This window comes from Lupinus angustifolius, chromosome LG05, assembly GCF_001865875.1.
Source record: "Lupinus angustifolius cultivar Tanjil chromosome LG05, LupAngTanjil_v1.0, whole genome shotgun sequence".
Taxonomy (NCBI): domain Eukaryota; kingdom Viridiplantae; phylum Streptophyta; class Magnoliopsida; order Fabales; family Fabaceae; genus Lupinus; species Lupinus angustifolius.
In genome coordinates, this window is record NC_032013.1 from 8,430,143 (window position 1) to 8,451,148 (window position 21,006).

Below are 21,006 nucleotides of genomic sequence, written 5' to 3' on the forward strand. Positions count from 1 at the left end.
TGAGGGAGTGAAAAAATAGAGAGAAAATTCTATGCTTTATAATGAAATGTGAGAGAAAAATATGGAAGAATAGAAAACAAATGTGAAAGATACTGAGTTATTATGTTAAATTTAAAGTTTTTCATCTTATGTATATTTTTATATTAAGAGGTAGAGAACTCTTAGTGAGAAAATTTTAAATAAAGTATTGATGTGTATCCCTTACCGACGTGACAAAGGTTTTTTTTTATTATTATCTAGTAAATAGATGATTTATAAGCATGAATAAAAAGTGAATATTATATTTGCAATCAACAATCAATATAAAATTAAATCAAATTTTTAGATCATATAATAATTATTTTAGAAACATATCTAAAATATATAATTAAACTTTAAAAATTGTTTATATAATTACCTCACACAGGAATGTCATCCCTAAACATACCAACCTTTATGTCAGCGAACCCTAATCGATTCACATAGAATCCCCCATGCAGTAAATTCTTTCCCTTTCATTCCAGGTTCATTCCTTTCCTTAAAAAAATAATACTAAATTCACACACCAATTTCTTCCACCTTTTTTGCCTCTTTATATTTCCTTTTTTTATTTTTTTACTCCTACGAAATTCTTTTATTTTCTGTACTTCACCTTTTCATATTTTATCAGGTTTAATCAAATTTCCATTGATCTTCATAGTTACACTCACAAACTTCACATAAAAATAAAATGTAACCATAATTTTCACCTTTTTTATTTTTTTCACTTTCAGGTTATTCAAATTAATCAACATAACTTCAAAAATTCTCCTAAGATGAATAACTATTGGTTATCTTTCATGGATTCAGATTCAGATATATTATTTCCTTTCAATTCCTTTATTTTTGGTTCTAATTTATTGCATTACAACGATTCTTCTAGAAACTTCTACGTTCCTGGAAGTTTATCAATTCCACAAGCGTTTGAGCGCGTGACAACACTCGCTGGTGCTTTGTTATTATGGTTCTCAAGTTGTTCTAGTTCAAATTTGGTTCAAGACATAGCAGGTTCTATGAATCATGGTTCTCAATTTGGAACTGCTACTATGGGTTCTGTGAAGGTTAAGCCTAATGTAGCTGGTTTTGGATTTCCTTTTAGATTAAAGAGGAAATCTTCTTCACGTGCTTTGAGTTTGGGGAAGATTTCTAGTTTTGCTATGAGGTTGATTTGGAGAGAAGCTAAAAAGTTTCAATCATTCCATGTTCTTTCACTTGCTGCCGCGTTGGTACCACCGATTCAGAACTTGTATGTCTCAGGAACCGGTTTTTAGTTTTTTATTATCATTAATTGGAAGAGAAATTATCAAATTAGTACTAGGAACCAATGTTTTAAATTGCGGTCGTGATTGTGGTTACTGCGATTGCAAACATTGTATAAACATTGTATATCTGTGGCAGTTGTGTACGAATTATTTTTGTGATAAAAAATATATATTTTTGAATTCGATGCAGCCACATAATTGTAATTCGGTGTTACACCGCAATTATGGTGTGATGCGGTTGCGGCGGCCACCGCATCATGTCACGTGGTCCACAATTTGAATCACGGCTAGGAAATGAGGTCTTCCTAGTTCGACTAGATTAGAATTTAGATTAGTCAGATCCAATATGACTTATGGAGACAAAGAGTCTCGGACAAAACAATTAGATCCAGTAAGATTAGGCTGACTGTATTAGGATTTGGATGATGGAAATTATTTCTGAAGTCTTTGAATTTTCATTTTGTCATTGAAAAATTAGTCACTAAATGTGATGTCCATGTCTTAACATATGTGTGGGACTAGTTTGAATGATGAATTGTACATTCATGATCTTCGGAGTAATTTCCATTCAGAGAGATTAATATGATTGATTGATTGATTGACCATGTATGTTTAAGGGACTAATTTGACCTTTCATCCTTCATTTGGATGTCTTTCTATGTTTATGATTTTCTATATCATGGTTTTGTTACCCTTAGTATGTGGGAGCATCGTGCATTGGGTAGTCCTTTTTTATAACTGTTCTTTTTCTTCTCTTTTTTATCTAGGTCGTCAAATTTACTAGCTGGCCCATTGCAGAATCCAGATGTTCAAATGCATGGAAGCATTGACCAAATACCTAGGGAGGTTGAAAGCCAAGGATGTGCTCGGCTATCGATTCATGAGTTGAATATGACCAAACCTGCAGTGGAGCCTAAAACCGGCATTGAGTTTCCTGTGGTTCTAGAAAATGTATCACCTGGAAACCAGAGTTCCAGTTTCAACTCTGAGGTTAATATTTGGTTTACACTTTTTTCCTTCTGAATGAGTTTTAGTTATGATGATGTTGCTAGGTTTTTTGTTTTATTCATGTGTAGTGATTAAATCTGGTTATGAAATACGTAAAGATTGGAAATTTAGTTAGCTAGTAGCTACTAAAAATGACAGTGGTTAGGTGATAGGATGAGCGAGATTATTAGAATTTTGCTGGAAGATAATACTAAAAATTATTTCTCAATTCCTTCAACACCATGCATGTGTGCATGATATGTAGTAAAAAAACTATAGCCAATGCACGAGGCTCCCATCTATTTGAAGTTCCAATACTATTTGAAGTTCATCCATTTTCCTATTACTATATGCAATGCTTGAGAGTCCATATTTATCTTTTTATATAAACTAATTAAATTTACTTCAGGTCCTGGTTGGAACAGGGTCTCGAACCATGACAATAGTCAAAATCAAGTCGCTGAATCTCTATGCTTTTGGATTTTGTAAGTTTTCTTGAATACTCAGATGTTTTTTTCTTTTCATTTGAAAAGAAAAAATATATTACTGGTACTTTTTTGTAGCATTTATTCAGCCACTTTTGACCTTTATTTGACAGATGTTCATCCGTACTCGCTCTGTGAGAAACTGGGCCCCAAGTATGCATCAATTTCTGCTGATGAACTGAACAGCCATCATGGTTTCTACCATGATCTTCTCAGGTCTCAAAATCTTGTGATTTTTTATATGCATATTTATTTGGGGAATGAATGGGCTCCCTTCTTGGTAATGATAATTAAATATACATTGATTATTAAAAATAACATGGGGAAATTTGTGGAATTCTGGCCAGGCCTAGCTAATCAATGTTTGTCCTTAGGTAGCATTTTGCTAAAATAAATAATATCTAGTTCTGCAATTTGCAAACTTACAGATGTTATTTTGTTGGCTTCATGGTTATGGTATTAATTTTGATGGACCTTTAACCTTTTTACTGTTGCAGGGAGGATATCAATATGACTGTCAAATTTGTTGTTAATTGCAAGGGCATGAAAATTAACAGCGTGAAAGAGTAAGTAAAATTTTCTCTTCTAAATTTTGCACATGCTTGCTTGCTTTTTTAATTTTATTTTTAAGATGATATCTCATCCTCCTCTGGTTGTGGTTTACCCCTTTTCTATCCGATAAACAAAGTAGTTGGTCTTAAATGTGCTTGTATATAGCTTTAAACAATATTTTAGTAGGTTTCTGAAGTCAATTTTTTATTTATTTGTGATGATGTTGTACACATCGTGAACTATCAATTCTGTGAATATTGATTTTCCCTCTAAGCATTTGCTGAACAATGTTTGATTAATAACGTAAATTGGCTGACTTGTTTATTTGGTGCAACTTTTTGGAACCAAACCATTCAATTTTGTATAATGTCAACTTTGTCTTATCTTTTAATGCACTAGTTCAGAGCAATGGTTAAGAGCAGGTCTTGTCTTTTGATGCACCAGTATCCAGTTCAGCCTCAAAATAAAGATGTGTGATTATGAAATTAAATTTGCACGGCAATGGTTAATTTATGATTTTATTTTTCTCATTTGTATCCTTTGTTGCAGTGCTTTTGAAAAATCACTTCGAGCTAGATTAGTTAAGGTACTCTACCTTCCTCTTGGAAAATCATATTTGTTGTTTCTACACTGGATTAGTTCTAACTTCTCCCACCCCACTTTTGATCAGACAAATCCATTCACAGATTTTCATTGCCTTACGGCATTCGGTTCCTACTTCTCAGAGGATATCCCATTACCATTGGTAAATAGTCTATCAGTATGTTTTCATTTTTATTATCCAAAACAAAACTAATGAAGATTTTAGAGTTACATTAGCTTTATTGCAATGTTGCAGGGAACAGTAATCAAGTTCCGACGAACAGTTGATGGAGATTTAATTACAGAAAGTGAGTACTATTTCCTATCACTTAATTGATTTTGTAAGCTGTTATATTGTCGATCTCAGGGCAGAGAGAAAAAGCCTCATATTTTGTCTGTTTTTCCTCTGATGTCAGAAGGCATGCTTAATTCTTATTTTGAGAAATTGTGTTCACAACTGAAAGTGTTTGTTTCGCCCGTACAGTTGGTGGCAATCAGATAGGAAGTGTCCACAGCAAAGATTTATGTAGTAAGTCCTATCAAACTCATCTGCTTGCATTTTACCAAATTCAGTTTCTATGACAGCGTTTGGTGCGCAAACAGAGCGGGATGTTCTGTTTTGTTCTCTTTGGTTCCACCCCCTTCTACTGGAACTAAATTGTACTACTTTTTAATCTTATGTCTTGTTCTGTTTATAAAATGCACCAAATATAAAACAAAACCCTTATGTTTTCTTCCGTCTCATTCTGACATGGGTACCAAACTTTAACCATACTTTTTGTCTAGTATCAATCTGAACTCCTGCTATGATATTTTAACTTTCAGGGGCTTTCTTTGACATGTACATTGGTGATGTCCCTGTGTCCGAGCAAACAAAAGAAGAGATTGGCAGGAACGTTGCAAATATTATTCGGAAGTGTTGAAGCACTTTCGTTTTCTGTTCAATTGTTCTGCTTTTTGAAATGGACAATTGGACATGGGTGGCACATACCCTTTACTTATTATAGCGCAAACAGTGGCGTCATGAAGTTGATATCAGTGTTAAGGATCACCCCTCAGCAATACTTTTCAAGGTTTTCTCTTACAATCATAGAAGCCATTAGGGTAGTTTAAATTGGACTTTCCTTAGAAAATTCTTTTTCCTATTGATGAATGCCTCATTTTGATGCTCCCATCCCTTTTACATGTATAAATACTTTACAGAATAATTAAGGAAAAATAGCCAGATAAGAATATGTATGTCTGTTTTGCTCAAGAAAGTTGGTAATGGTTGCTACTCTAACACCAATCAGACAATGCTAGCTGCTATGATGAATGAGTTTTTTGAAGAATAAGCCTTCAATCAGCAATAATTTCATGCGACATTTTTTGATTAGTGCCAAGTTGTTTGTAATTTAGAATTTCACCACGATTTGAGTTGGAATTAAATACATGGAGAAAATTGCTGCATAGAAGAAAAATGTTGTTACATGGATGAGAGATTCATGTGAATTATTAAAGCAGAAAGGAACATGAACAGACTCTTGGAAGTGTCCAGAACTTGAGATTAATAACAGAATGTGGTCGTAGGTTCTATACTATTTTCTCAAATTAGAATGGGTGCTGAGTTTTATAACCTCATTCTTTAATATTCATGACTCATTATTTTTTTAAAACGGTTAAAATTAGTTTCTTTTTCTTCCTTTTTTTAACTTTAATATCCTATAATTTTCATTGTCATTTCATCATCGTAAATAGTGATGGCAATATGGGCATTGCTTGTGGGCTGATTCGTATTGCTTGCAAAAAATGTGGACAGGGTATTATATGTTTGCTAGTTAGCTTATATTGGCTAGTCTGCTTGCCCGCTTTATTAGTGGGCTGCCCATGGGCATCATGTGGACAATTTTTTGTAAGCTCAATCCAACTGCCCAACCTCATTCACCAATTTCATCTCACCCAATAGTCCCATAGAAATTATTTCCAGTCCCATTGTCACGTTCCATTCCTTTTAGTGTTCACTCAATTCATTAATTTTTAGCATTGACTCACATCCATTACATTTTAGTATTGAATTACAATTTTTATTTTTTAGTGCAAATAGGAAAATGGTTGCGGGCCGCTTGTATGCCCATTTTAAAACAGGCAGGACATGTAATTTTGTCTATTAAACTTTTGCGGGCATGCCTGTGCCCGTTGCATTGCAGGCATAAATCATGTCCTCCCAACACTCTATTTCACCATCCTCTAATTTTAAAACTAAGGAGTTAAACTACCTAAAAACCGTCATCAACAATGTTCATTTTGCCTTGCACAACATTCATAATGTAACTTTGGCACAGCAGACAATTTATGTCACTTTTTCTTTAACGTTTTATTATGAATATATATCTTAAAAAAATATGGTCACATGTGGGGAAAACAACCTGAATAACAGACCAAAATCCACATCCTCACAATAACATTTCAGTGACTATATAACACCCAATTCTAAACATGATAAAGTGAATAAGAATCCCCCAGTGCATTAAGAGAAAATGAAGAGAAAGAATAAGAATAAAAGAGAGCTCCTAGTAGATCATCCTAATTCTACTGCTCGGCTCTACATATTCATCTTTTGAAGCCCTGGGAAGTTGGTTTTCTAAAAGAAATAATAGAAAAATCATGTAGATTTCGAGACTATAATGAATACAATTTCTGTATAATGTCCTGGCTAGACATTGAGTTGCCACCACCGGGACCTAAGAGGTGGTCCTTAAAACAGATTTGGCCTTCAAAAAATTGGATTTGCACTCAAAGATGTTGAAGCCTGACTAGCAACTGCCTTAGTCGTTGTTTGCCTCTGCTTTGCTATGCCTGCTGTGATGCTTGAAATAAATTATTGTATGAAATCTGGCTATTAACTTCAAATTCCTTGTTATAATTTGCATTAATTATAAGCACCTCATGGACCTTAGGTCCATAAATGTGGTAGAACTTGTAATCTTTACTCCTTAATAATATATTGCTTCTAACGACGTAGAGATAGGGACTTAAGTGGACATAGAGACTCAAATGTAGACATGTATTGAATATGCCTCTCTTGTTTAAAGATAGGAAGATTTTCTATGAGTAGTGAACTGTCATGACATTATGTAGCGCCATGGGGAAGATATTTATTGCTAGTGAAACTACATGAGGATGCTGGACACTAACTCACATTGATATAGAGTGTAACACATGTATTGACTTGGACACAACATGTAATATACGTATTGGTAGAGATGCATGGTGTGACTTGTTAACTTAGATGCAAGGGTTGACACGAACATTTATTGACATTGATGTAAGATGTGTCTTGTGGATATACTATTTATGTGAAATAATAGTTCTTTTGAACTATGATTGTTGGAGTAGACAATGATGATAGCAGTTGAGGTTTTCCAAGGAAGCTTTATGGTTCAACTTGAATGAGTATTGAATAAGATGGTTGTTGGTGAACTTTGGTGTAAATATTTTATAATATCCAAAGACTTTTCATGAATGAAGAGTTAGGTAACGTGTTTCATTGGATACTCAGAATGACTTATGATGAAAGGAGGAGGCTCTTTCATGGTGGAGTTGATAAAGAGAGTTAGGGATTGAACAATATGAAACTGAATATTCACTAAAGTGAAGATTGTTATGTAGATTTTCCAAGGATTTGAATATTCGCTAATTTCAGTGAAGATGAAAATTGTTGGGATGCTTAAAATATATTATTGTATGTAGCCGCAAATTGTCTCATTAGATGAATAAGAGAAATCAATGTTATATATTAGATTCAACTCTCTTACTATAACTTCCACCATTTATAAACACTAATTACAAACATCACATGGGCCCAAGCCCAACAAGTGTGCTAGAGAATTTATATTCTTATTTTTTAATAATATTTTAATAGCCGCTCAATATTTTTGGAGACGTAAATACAATTGACCGAACCACATTAACAAATTCTATTGGCTTGTTCTCTTCTATTTATTATATATCATTTATTTGGTTGTATGTGATCAATGTTGCACAGCAATCACTTCCATACTGCACCAACACCACTGTTGTTGACCGTCTTCACTTAAGAAGCTGGTTAAGGTGGAGTGGACGATGGTGGTGAAAGGGGTGTGATTGGTGGTAATGTAAATGGGGAGTGTCTTATTTACAGTATGAAAATGTTTTAGTAATTGCATTAAAAACAATAGGCATCAAGAATGTGAATCGAAAAGGTAAGGTGTTAAAAGTTGCACCTTTTATATGGTATGGCATTGGAGAAACAAGGAAGCCCGCGATTCCAACAACCTTAGAGTAATGCAACTATGGAATGTAGTCTTGCACGGCTTAACTTATAACTTATGCAAGTCAAATCAAGTGGATGGATGCTTAAAATGTAATTGCAAATTGGATTTTGAAGAGGAATGAATAGAAATTGAAGACTTTAGATTTATTTAACAAGTGTATTTCATACCTCAAAAACATTCACTTTGTATTTTCTTTTCCTCAAAAACTCAACTCGCAAACAGACTCTTAGAGAACATTAAAACTATTATGCAAATCGAAATCAATTTTGGATTTCTCTCACTCTATCTCAGGTGAGGATTATTGTTAATGCTCTTCTATTCCAGCATGTGGGGGTTTGTTGCGAGGTTGTGCACGTGGATGGCTAAGAGAATAGAGGATCCTTCAGATAAAGGAAGGCAATAAATTGCATACACTAGCAAATATAGTTTTCTTTCAGTGATCTTATTACATAATCCACCTCCTAAGATGATAAGTACCTTGCTAATTTTACAAGTCTCTAATTGAATTTAATGTAATTTATTTTTAGGCTTTGGCTCATTATTCAAAATTTTCAAAATAACCAGCATGTTATTTGCGGCCAAACCATGCAATGAAAACAGAGATAGTTCTTGGTAAAAGCAAACTTTAATTTCATATCAACTTTATCTGCAATTGAATTCTATAAGACTAGAACTGTCACATTGTAATTGCAAGATTAATGGTCAAAGAATTTTAGAACCGACAAAAACTTAGCTCACTATGTCCAATTAGAGTGTAATATTTATGTAACATCGATGTAAAGATTTATACATAGTTACATTCACCTTTCATTTGCATGAACAATTGTCAAGTACTAAAGGAAAATGGATTTACAAATCACATTTATTGGAATGTCACCTCATGTTTTTAAACACGTCCACCAACACATTGCTGGAAGGTTAAACTAATTATTTGGAACCCACAAGGGTGATATTCAATAAACCTTGTATATACATTAAATAATGAAGCCAAGCCAAGGCTTTGGTTACAATTTTATACCTACACAGAATACAATGCTAAAGACCAATGATTAATATACCTAAAAGGCCAAGAGAATGGGAAATAGAAGCAACATGACAACTTTACATTGTCATTTATTCTAGTATAAGTACAAATTGATGGCTGCACTACATAATGGGTGGAATTACAAATCAACCAAGAGAATCACTGTTCCACTTTGATTGATACCAATAAAGCTGATGAGATCCAGGATTGCTGTCCAATTGAACAGAAACTTGAGTTCCCATTGTCATTGCCATCTAAATATTGATGTAAAATTTCAAGAATGCTGGGCATAAATCGAATGATCATGAGATTGTAGATCAATTACTTTTGATGTGATATAAGAAACTGGGCACAAGGATATTCGGACAAGAATGGTGGAAGATCAATATCATCATGATCTATAGCAGGAATTGCTATATCTATGTCTTCAGCAGAGAAAGGAATGCTGCATTGAGAATTGAAGGTTAAGACCTATGCACAATACTACAAAAACATAATATCTGAAGAATTCGCCATGATATATCTGATCCATGCATAATATCATGAAAAATGGATACAAATTTTTGGCTGCTACTTAGTATCGGCAATAGGTCTGAATTCTCAATTACAAAAAACAGAAATGAAAATTATAGTTACTAAGTAATTACTTATCAGAATGATAGCTTGGACTCATTAAAGCATCATGACTCCATTTGTACTGTAGTAATGCAAAGGTTAGTAAATAATGGAGAATGTTGTGGTTTGCAGCTATTTGGACTCTTTGGCTCATGCGGAATGAGATTATCTTTTCGGAGAAGGAGGCTAGTTATACTAGTTTTATGGATCTCATCCAGATTAGATGTTGGTTGTGTTTTCTTCTAGTATTGAGGCTAATCCTTATAATTTTGCACAATGGTGCGTTGACCGAAATCTTGTATCTATATGACTTGTAACTGATGTTCTTGGTTCTTTTGTCTCGCACTTTTTATTGCGTTAATGCCCCTTGTACCTCTTTAATACATTATTTTGCTTAGCAAAAAAAAAAAAGTAAATACAGCAAATGCACAAGCTTTGAGGTATGATTTATTCATAAATATCACCCTTCCTTGCTGAGTCAACTTGATTTAATTAAGTCACATGATTTAACTTCATTTCATAATTAAATAATAAGATTAAATACAAGTACAATAAGGGGGGGGGGGGACTAACTTATAAACGACCTTGCTTTGAGGTATAATAATTAGAATTCTAAAAATTAGGAAACGAATCAGAATTCCAATAAAAAATAAAAACCGGCCAGAAAAGTCCAGTAATTGCCATAAGCAAGCAAGGACATCCATTAATATTCACTTACCCAGCAATCATGTTTTTTTTATTTTTTATGCAATGACTGCAATCATATGTTAAAACTGCACGCAAGTAAAAGAAACATGGTTGAGAGAAAGCAGTGTACCTTAGATCATCATCCAACAAGAAAGAATTTGAAGCAAGACTTTGATTGTCCTTGCCCACAAGTTCCCTCATCTCACCAACTACCTGTTCACCCTATATAGTTCAGAACTCTAAAGAAACAACCATATACAATCATTTTAGATAAAATAAAAACACAACTTGCCTCATTAGACACACTTTGGGTTCCATACTTGTCATCCCAGTACATAGTACTGATACGATAGATTTGTCTCACCGTTAATGTCTGTTAAAGAAGTACACTTAACCTTCTTTCCAAATTCATGTGTAGCAAATTGAATATCAAAATAATATTGCACCGAGGATGCTTGCAAAACAATCAGGCATGTAAGATAAAACAAGTAAAGGAGGAATAACAAACGCGGTAAAATGAAGATTGTTGTTTGGCTAATTTTCAGATATATATTCTAAAAAAGTAATCAATACTATTAATCTAGATAATGTAACCAGATCATGTGCAGAATTTATTCAGAAATAAAAAATTATTAGTTCCTCAGTAATTCTAGTATTAGAACTACTGATCTGGGAGACTTCACTTTAACAATCAACCCCAGCCTGCCTTCATTACCGCAACCACCCTCATTATGGCAGTCACCTTCATTGCCTCTAGTTCTATTGTGTTTAGGCACCTTAATCACAAACTTGGATCTCTCCCAAGCAACTACCACTGTTTTTCCATCAGTGCCCTGACCAGACAAATAGCCACCCCATTTATGGCCAACCAGCACAGATACACTGCCAGCATCATATGCTTTTGCACCCTCAAGTGCACTGCCTTTCTCTGAGCTTCAAAACCACATGCTGCCACGTGGGCATAAGTTTTACATTTTTTTATGATAAATAAGGGCTCTTATTTTTTCCTCGCACAGGGCTTACAAAACATCAGGACCAGCACTGGTCTACCTTCATCCTACTGCATGTTATATTAACATCATCTCCACATCTCACCAACCGGCTATCACCTTGCCGGAGAGCCAACCAATCGTCTCCATTATAACCCAAACAGCACTCATGCCATTACCATGTTAAACATTGAGCCTACCTACACCTCTAGCACCGCCCAAGCCACCGACCCCTCAATAACCATACCTCTCACTGCCAGTGACCTACCTGTATTGGATCCGACCTATCACCAAGGTAGTTAAAATCGAGATTTTACTTAGGATCAGAAGAGGAGTTAAAGATCATAAACGTAAGATCAAAACATGACTCATAAAATCTTACTTATCAATATATATGTAGAGAAACTCACACACACACACACACATATATATATATATTACTAGAGATCAAGATTTTAAATAGATAAATAGTATCCAAAATAGAGAATTTAAAAAGTTTCACTTGTTTCAGTATTATTTTTCTTTTAGGTAATTATATGTTAAGTATAGTTCTATGGTCAATTCAATAATTTAGAGATTACATACTTTTATATTTAAAAAACACTTAGTTCATAAAAGAAAGAAATAAGGATTAGATACTTATAAACAAACATGCCTCCTTAAACAAACAGATAGAAATGGGTCTGACCCGCTCCACTCTTTTAAACAACTTGACCAAAATTCTAATAGCATCAGTAAGCAGTCTCCTTCATTTTGCCCATTTTGCAACAGAATAGATAGAAAATAAATGAAGCTAAACCCAGGTGGATAAATGGAAAGTGGAGAGAGAGAGAGCAGAGAAAAGAGAGAAAGGAGAGCTGGATTGATAGAGGACAAATGAGAAAGGAGCGGCACATGTGTCTAGATATTAATAAACCTACGTCGCAGACCAAAACGGGCCAAATATGGAATTGGCACGCTTGTCGATTCCATTGATCCTACACTCCACCATGATGAGTGAGATTGAGCACGGGCTAGCTCTTGAAGCACGTAAAATAGTGTGATCCCATGAGCGGGATCACGATTTTAACTAACATGCCTAATTGCCTATCACCACATAAAAAAATTGCCTTATTTTTTTACCATTATTTTATGAAAGTAGGCAATATTCTCCGTCTATACTCCCTCCCATCTCCTTTATAGACAAACTTAACTAATTTCATACATATTAAGGAAATTTAGTTAAAAAGCAATTAATTGCTTTGATTAAATAAAAATCATACAAATAATTACGATTCCTATTTAGCAAGTAGAGACCAAGGGATTGAAGTCAAGATAGGTAATTGTGAATTATCATCGGGAAAAGAGAGGAAATTAATTGGAAATGGACGAAGTCAAAAAACAAGCAAGTAGAGAGTGTGAGGAAGCAACCCCTCAAAGTGGCTGCACTATCCTTGTTAATTCTTTCTTTACTTTCCTTGCTGCCTGGTCTCTGGAGCCGAAGTTGTTATTTCTTTATTAATTTCTCTCATGTGATCTCTGTAAAAACATCCATCACTAGCCCTACTACCATGTCAATACTGGTAACAAGCCTGGCAGTTTAAGCAGAAATTTAACAAACCAGTTATCTGATTTCCACTGTTCTATCATGCTGCCATCCATATATAGGTTTTCTACTATCAAACTTCGCCACAACTCCCAAGACAGGAGTGGCACTGACATTAAATCAGTTGGAAACAACTAGAACCCAACATCCATGTCCCATGGTTATTGTGACTGTAATTAAAAAAATTAGGTTGAAGTCTTTATGACCAGGTGATCTAAAGTTTAATCTTTGCCGCCTTCATTCTTATATAAAATGTAGAATTTCAGCACAAGGTAGGTACGGTTGTGCATTGTCCATGCTGAAATTCAAAGGGTCCAAGCATGAGGAGGCACGATAGATGTATTGAACAATTCATGTGTCTTCACCTAACAATTTAAGTGAAAATAATATGTCCAGTGTGTGATAGAAATGACACTGTAATGCAACCCATTAATATGGTAATCATACCGGACAAAGGTCCTGCCGAATCTCTTCCAAAGATTTCTTTCTCTTCTGGTGTATTACCTGTATGATTCAAACAAGGGAAAGCATGAGATAGCAGTTCCATCTGACACCAATAGCATTACAACCAAAATAAGGCAATGCTTTATACCAAGAACCCAACAGCTTGTCTAATATAATTCAGCTCGTGCCAGGATGTTCCTGCATACTACATTACACAAGCACTTAGTCATACACTCATACCATAATACAAATTTCTCAAAGTAGAATTAGGTTGCTGTCGAGCTCAGTCTACCTCCTCCTTAGCATTGGCTATCCATTTCTCAAGTTCTGCAAGACCAGACTTCACATATTCACCATTCGAAAATGTGCAACATTCACGCCGCAAGAGAAGACTACAAAAATGATGTGGGAAGATTAAAAGAATATAACAATACAAACTTAACAAGAAAAAGACTAACAAAGCAATAAGAGATTTGAGGCTGCAGAAATATTTCATGTTAAATATTTGTTTTTACCTGTTAAAGAGTGTGATATTAATGAATGAATAAACTTGGGTAACTAGCTTACGTATGAAGAAGGATGGCACCTAACAATAAAAGTTTTAGATAAGACGGAGAAACAGAATGTCAAAGTGAATGGTCAAACTTGTTGACAAAAGAAGCTAAACCATAATTGTTAACATTTATTTGTACTCCAGAAAAAAATGTACTTTTTATACTTCACTGATGGAAGTCATTGACTTAAAGGATAGAGCTTATAGTCCCATGTCACTTTAGAAATTCCTACTAAACAGATGTGTGAAAAATGACGATGCACCTCATAAGTAGACCAGGTGGAAACGGACAGTCAAATGTGGAATTGGGACAGAAAAACATGAAAGCAAATTGCAAAGAAAAAAATCAAATTATGGATATCCTAATTTTCAAAATACAATAGCAACAACCAAACCTTTATCACATTAGATGACGTTCACAACATGGATCAAACAACACCATAATACTTTATCATAAATCATGTACAAAATAAGAAAACAAACAGGCAGTAGAAACATATCTGTAACATAAAAGGAACAAGGAAAAATGAATAAAAAATATGCCTCAAATGTATATCTGTAATTATGCTTGCGTCTTACAACTGATTAATTCCAATCATTGACAATGGTATGGAAAGCATTCAATATAGGAATATAAATGTGTACCATCTGTCAAGTTTGGCCCCAGTACCAGTCAAAAGAACATTATACAATATCTTGGGTGCAAAAGTTAATATCCACATGGGTTGGGTTTTATCAGACTACTATTTATGGAGTACAGAACAGAACAAAGATAGAAAAGGTGGAAAGAAATGCTTCAAGACAACATGAACTGTGCACAACAATTTTAAGTTAATAAACACCCTGTATATGAATGCAGTACACATGATTACAATGAAACATGACAAAAAATACAATGAACAGACCAATCTCAGTAACAAAGAAACCACTGAAAAATATAGGATGTACATGATTTGCACGTAGTTGGACCATGAGTGACTCCAAAAAGTTGACAATTTTGTCCCATTGGCCACCAGGTGATTGTTGAGGAAGTCCACCAGGAGATCTAGACGATTTTCCACCATGCAATAGTCCTGTTTTAGGTGCCTATCCAGTGTGCCATCCAAGAGTAAAATGTAAATTAAAAAGATAATGACAAAGACAGACATTCAAATATAATTTTTCACTAGCCATATATAAATAAATAGTGCAAGACTGCAGGGTCAATTTTTTAATAATAGAAAAGGACTTCTTGAAGCGAAAAGGAGGAAACATGAAAATTTGTTATCTACAAGTGCGAGATATTTATAATATATAGGTAAGAGAGTACGAGTTCTGATATTGCTGTGGAAAAAACATGGCAGTCATGAAAGAACACAATCTCAAGAGCAGGAGCAACTGAATGTGTATATTACTATTGTCGCTAAAGAAACAGATGGACAGGGTTCCTAATGGAGGGAGGAAAACCTCAACTCCAGTTACAACACAGGCCTTCCTCTCTCCCTCACAACATCCCCTAGTTTTTTTATTCTTTACAAACTATCTCTTTCAGTAATCTGACCTTTCCAAGTTCCCACCATCACACACACACATAAAAAAATCGTTATTTCTTTCTTAAATTTAATATATATTAAAAAAATAGGTTTGTGGTATGCACGCGCTTTAAAGTGTACAGACAATTAAAACAACTTTTCAACCACAGACATAACTATTTCTTTACATTTCTCAACAAACTCTAGTCCTTAGCTGCCCCATGCAACAGACAAATGTGTTAAATGGACGAAATTGATTGAAAGTACACTGATCCTACTAAAATGCACGAAGCAAAAAATAAAGTGATGAAAACTGATTCAGAAAAACCAAAAGGTCAATTTCAATTCACGGAAGTGACACTTGTTGGAGTGGCAGTCACACATACTGAAAGGAATTAATGCCTTACCCATAGAGTGAGGGGATACCTGTCGTAGTACCAAAAAGGATACAATTAGAGATGGCAAGACGGGCTACCCGACCCATTTTGCCTGTGACCGCAAAATTTTAAGCAGGTGCGAACATGCCCGCATTAGCTTTACATACAAAATACAATATGCCGCCCATTTTAAAACGAGTTAAGGGCGGCCCACTGACATTGTTGAATAATTTAAAAAATAAAAAAATTCATATAATAAATAAAGTAGTTGAAAATAAAAAATTAACAAAAACTTTGATATTTTATACAAAGTTGAACAAATCACATTATATTACAATTCTTTTATTGATTAAAAATCACATTACATCATAACTTATCTGAAATTTTCTCATTTTTTTCTTAAATTATGCTTGGGGATGCCCGCGGGCTTGGCAGGCGAAACAAGCAAATAGGCAAAATTTATATGCTCTCAAAAAATGCGGGCTAAGCATGCACACCCACGGCATTGCCCGTTTTGCCATCTATAGATACAATATACTTGCTTTGTTTCATTCACCCTGTAAAGAAAAACTATTTTCTGTTGTATTGAATTGTGAAAGAATCTTTACGTCATGTGTGCAATTGTCAATAACACAACTAAACTACCTGACTACTGAACTATTCAAAATCTCTAATATACCCCCGGAAGTTGAGGGTACCCCAGAACATTAAGATGTTTTCTGAACACTACTTGGTAGATGATAGAGGTTTGGTCAAAATGTCTACAGCCTGAAGTTCAGAAGAGATATGCTTGGCTTGAAGAGTCTTGGCCAGAAATCTGTCTCTGACAAAGAAAAGGTCAAGCTTTATATGTTTAGTCGTGTTGTGAATAACAAAATTGTGAGCCATTGCAACAATGTTAAGGTTATCACATAGGAGAATAGGAGTTCTACAGATTCAACCAAAGGTAATTCTTGAGAGGCTAAAGCAAGCTTCTGTATTCTACCTCAGTCAAGATAGTCAAAATCGAGATTCTATTTAGGATCGGCAGGGGGCCAAAGATCGTAAATGTAGGATCGTAACACGACTCGTAAGATCCTACTTACTAATCGAGATGTACGCAAATAATTTCATATATATATAAAGTAGTAGACGTAAACATGGTAGTTAAAATCGCATGCCGGCACTTGAGATCGGACGTTTTTACGTGTTCCGGCGGCGCAAACGTGCTCGATCCCATTAACGTGTTCCAGTGAAGGTGAAATCGCCATGTAAGATCGTGGAATCGGCGCTTCCACCGTTCCTAGGTGCTTCCACCATTCCTAGGTGCGGAGGTTCAAAGTTTTGGGCCTCAACCCGTTTCTTGACCCGGTTTGTAAAAAAGCCCTAATTTCCTAAATTAAAGAATCATTTCAGACTTTGAAGGGTAGAAGTGGGGAAGTAAATTAAAAAATATTAGAAAACGTACACAGTGAAGGTAAGATCTTCTTCTTCTTAGAAAACCCTCTTCTTTCTCTTTCTTTCTCTTCTTCTCCCTTTCGTTTCTCTCTCTTCTGTTTTATTTTTCCTCTTCTCTTTTGTGTATCAATATATATAAGTGGCGTGATGTTTATGTTATTATATGTTAGTTTAGGTTAGGTAATATAATTATTTATATATTATTTATATATATATTATTTATCTTATATATATATATATATTATACACACTGTTTTTTATTTATATATACTATTTATATATTTGTTTTATGTTATTTTTTGTACAGTGTCTATTTTGTGTCTATTGTTGTATTGACTATTATTGTTTGTACAGTGACTATTTTGTGTCTATTGTTATACTGTCTATAATGTATTTGGATTTGGAATTATGTTTTTATCAAATCTATGCTTTGAGATAGGTTATGTTTCTAGCAAACAACGTTTGGATTTCGATTTACGTCTACTAATTTAGATATATATGAATTTATTTGCATACATCTCTATTAGTAAGTAAGATCTTACGAGTCGTGTTACGATCCTACATTTACGATTTTTGGCCCCCTCCCGATCCTAAATAGAATCTCGATTTTGACTACCTTGGACGTAAATCGAAATCTAAACGTTGTTTGCTAGAAACATAATTCCAAACCTATCTTAAAGCAATTCCAAATCCAAATACATTATAGACAGTACAACAATAGACACAAAATAGTCACTGTACAAGCAATAATAGTCAATACAACAATGGACACAAAATAGACACCGTACAAAAAATAACATAAAACAAATATATAAATAGTATATATAAATAAAAAACAGTGTGTATATAATATATATATATATATATATATATAATATATTACCTAAACTATATATATAATATATATATATCACTATACATATATATAAATATATAATATATATATATAAATAATTATATTACCTAAACTAAACTAACATATAATAACATAAACATTCACGCCACTTATATATATTGATACACTATTAGCAGAAGAAGAGGAAAAATAAAACAGAAGAGAGAGAAACGAAAGGGAGAAGAAGAGAAAGAAGAGGGTTTTCTAAGAAGAATAAGATCTTACCTTCACTCTGTGTACGTTTTCTAATATTTTTACAAAGTCTGAAATGATTCTTTAATTTAGGAAATTAGGGTTTTTTTACAAACTGGGTCAAGAAACGGGTTGAGGCCCAAAACTTTGAACCTCCGCACCTAGGAACGGTGGAAGCGCGTTCACGATCTTACACGGCGATTTCACGATTTCACCTTCACTGGAACACGTTAATGGGATCGAGCACGATTGCGCCGCTGGAACACGTAAAAACGTCCGATCTCACGTGCCGGCACGCGATTTTAACTACCATGACCTCAGTGCTGAACCTAGAGATGGTATTCTGTTTTTTAGACCACAAAGTGATAAGATTAGGCCCAAGGAACTAAAACCCAATCAACATCACAAAAACATGTGAGGCAAAGGAACTGAAGCAGAAGTAAATTTTAGAACAAAACCAAATGATGGAGTTCACTGAAGATATTTGAGAATCCTCTTGACAGCAGACAAGGGCTCCTAAAAAGGCTAACAGAAGAACTAACATACTTCATTAACATTGAAGTCAGTATATGGTAACACAGAATTGGAATGCGACGGAACCAAGGACGAACTTCAAAGGTGAGTAAGAAAGATTCAACAAAATGAACCTTTGGAGGTTCAGGTTGACTCTCAGTTGAGGTGATCACATGCTATATGTTCAGCTTGAGAAAACGGATTACCATTACAAATTAACATTCAACAAGGATTAGATTCTCATTAAATATTCAAAAATGGTGACGGAACCTTGAGAGATAGAACACAAGTGTGATCAAATATGACGTCCCTTCGTTTTTGTTTGACAGTTGCAAAAGGCGCCATAACTGCCATGAGTGATAGCAACAAACAACATGAGGTTGAAGGTTCATAAAATTTAGGACCCAAGAAAAAATTGCTTTACCTTGTTCCTCCCACAAAAAGTAAGACGGGTTCACATTATTGATAAGACGACCATCATTGCTGAGAAACTGTGGGGGAATCTTAGTGCCACGAACAAATCTAGAGGCTTGATTAGGCATAAGAATCGCATCCATGAAGTGTCACCGAACCAGAAATTGTTCTTGGTCAATTTCATTGTTAGAAACGGAAGATACAAGAGCAGAGGTCCCAGACCAGGCAAAAAAACTGTTACCATGTAGAGAGAGGAGAAGAGAGAGAGACAGAGAGAGCTAAAAACTGTTTTTTTATATTGAATTATGAGTCATCATATCAATTGAATAGAAGATAGGTATTTATAGAATAGGTGACAGCTAACACAACTAAACTACCTCTATTACTGACTAGTGAACTATGCTACATCTCTAATAAACCCCTCATAGCACCAACAAAACAAAATTGTGATAGGGTAGGCATAGGGTAGTAGAAAAGAGGTTTGTTGTTAGGAGTTGTTTGAATTAAATAAAGAGGGAATTCCTAGAATACCCTTACTAGTTAGTTAGATTAGTGTATTAGTTGTATAAATAGAGGAGGGAAAGCTTGTAAGAGTAGTTTTTGGAGAAGTTGTAATTAGGAACTGATTTAGGAAATCAGTTAAGGAAGTTACTCTCTTGTGGAAGGAGTTCTTCATCATTGTATACACATTTTCAGCAATAGCACAATTTACGGATCAAGATCACATTGATCTTGCATCTATTCTTCTTCTATTTTTTGTTTCCACATTCTGATTTGATACCAGTTCTAACACTGGTATCAGAGCACCAATCTTGGTGCCTGAGGGAAGTGAGATCCACCAATTCTGCTGCTAGGGTTACGAATCGCACCTGTGGAGGAATAATACGGGAAATCGCAGAAATAGAAATTGATTGAAGAGGAAACAGAAATCTGATTTTTGCGACATAGAGAAGACACAAGATAGAGATGACACAAGCAAATTCGTGAGGCTAGGGTTTGTGCGAAGAAGAAAACGATTGAGTTGTGACACGGAGAGGACGAAGTCAGAATCTGAATGCTAAGGTTTGGATGTTGGAAATTGCTGAATTGCACTAGGAGAGAAGAGGAAGCATTCCAAGGTAAATTGGAAAATTCAGTTTCGAATTGAGGGCTTACTAATTCAATTTCATATGATTTCAGTTGTGAATGGTTGGCAATTCGTGTGAATTAATTAGGGAAAGAACTATCAATTTATTTTGTTTCGAATTGATAGACTAATTCAACTTTCCACAAGCATTCCAAAATCACATCACCGCATCAAAATTGCTGTATTTAATTTTGTTGTTAACAAAAAAAATTCAGATTGTGAAAACTATCACAAAATTGGCTTGATGCCTTTTTCTCTTATTCCTCCCTCATATATATAGTACATCATTCTTTAATGGGAATCTTCCCCATTTACAACTAATAATTACATGATTATTGCATTTCCTATTTCGTAGTCTGAATATTAGGAAACCTAAATAAATACAATGAATATGTGAATATATGATTTCCTAATTTATATAACTAATAATAGGAAATCAACCATTTACATTTATAGCCAATAAGAT

At 34.5% G+C, this 21,006-nt stretch overlaps 2 protein-coding genes across 5 annotated transcripts in view; one reads left to right on the forward strand and one right to left on the reverse strand.

The window, feature by feature from the left end:
• On the forward strand, window positions 419-5,238 carry LOC109347636 (fatty-acid-binding protein 2-like). Of its 2 annotated transcripts, XM_019587578.1 has the most exons (11): window positions 419-503; window positions 753-1,264; window positions 2,048-2,270; window positions 2,677-2,752; window positions 2,866-2,968; window positions 3,250-3,318; window positions 3,854-3,890; window positions 3,975-4,049; window positions 4,143-4,194; window positions 4,371-4,415; window positions 4,712-5,238. In XM_019587578.1, exons 2-11 carry the CDS (start codon window positions 795-797, stop codon window positions 4,807-4,809), a joined length of 1,248 nt encoding a protein of 415 aa, XP_019443123.1. In that variant the 5' UTR covers window positions 419-503; window positions 753-794; the 3' UTR covers window positions 4,810-5,238. The 2 variants fall into 2 exon arrangements, with proteins under 2 accessions (XP_019443123.1, XP_019443124.1); XM_019587579.1 differs by lacking the exon at window positions 419-503 and having other exon boundaries at window positions 728-1,264.
• LOC109347637 (myosin-15-like) overlaps window positions 9,115-21,006 on the reverse strand; it is a 39,690-nt gene continuing 27,798 nt past the window's right edge. Inside the window, exons 31-39 of one of the 3 annotated variants that reach the window (XM_019587581.1) lie at window positions 15,024-15,161; window positions 14,038-14,108; window positions 13,815-13,914; window positions 13,671-13,727; window positions 13,526-13,582; window positions 10,797-10,877; window positions 10,635-10,717; window positions 9,506-9,647; window positions 9,115-9,468 (exon numbers count right to left, since the gene is read on the reverse strand). In XM_019587581.1, coding sequence (XP_019443126.1) covers window positions 9,524-9,647; window positions 10,635-10,717; window positions 10,797-10,877; window positions 13,526-13,582; window positions 13,671-13,727; window positions 13,815-13,914; window positions 14,038-14,108; window positions 15,024-15,161 — 711 coding nt within the window. In that variant the 3' untranslated portion in view covers window positions 9,115-9,468; window positions 9,506-9,523. Of the gene's footprint in view, window positions 9,648-10,634; window positions 10,718-10,796; window positions 10,878-13,525; window positions 13,583-13,670; window positions 13,728-13,814; window positions 13,915-14,037; window positions 14,109-15,023; window positions 15,162-21,006 lie in introns of those variants that run through there. The other 2 variants (XM_019587582.1, XR_002107628.1) reach the window with 2 other exon arrangements.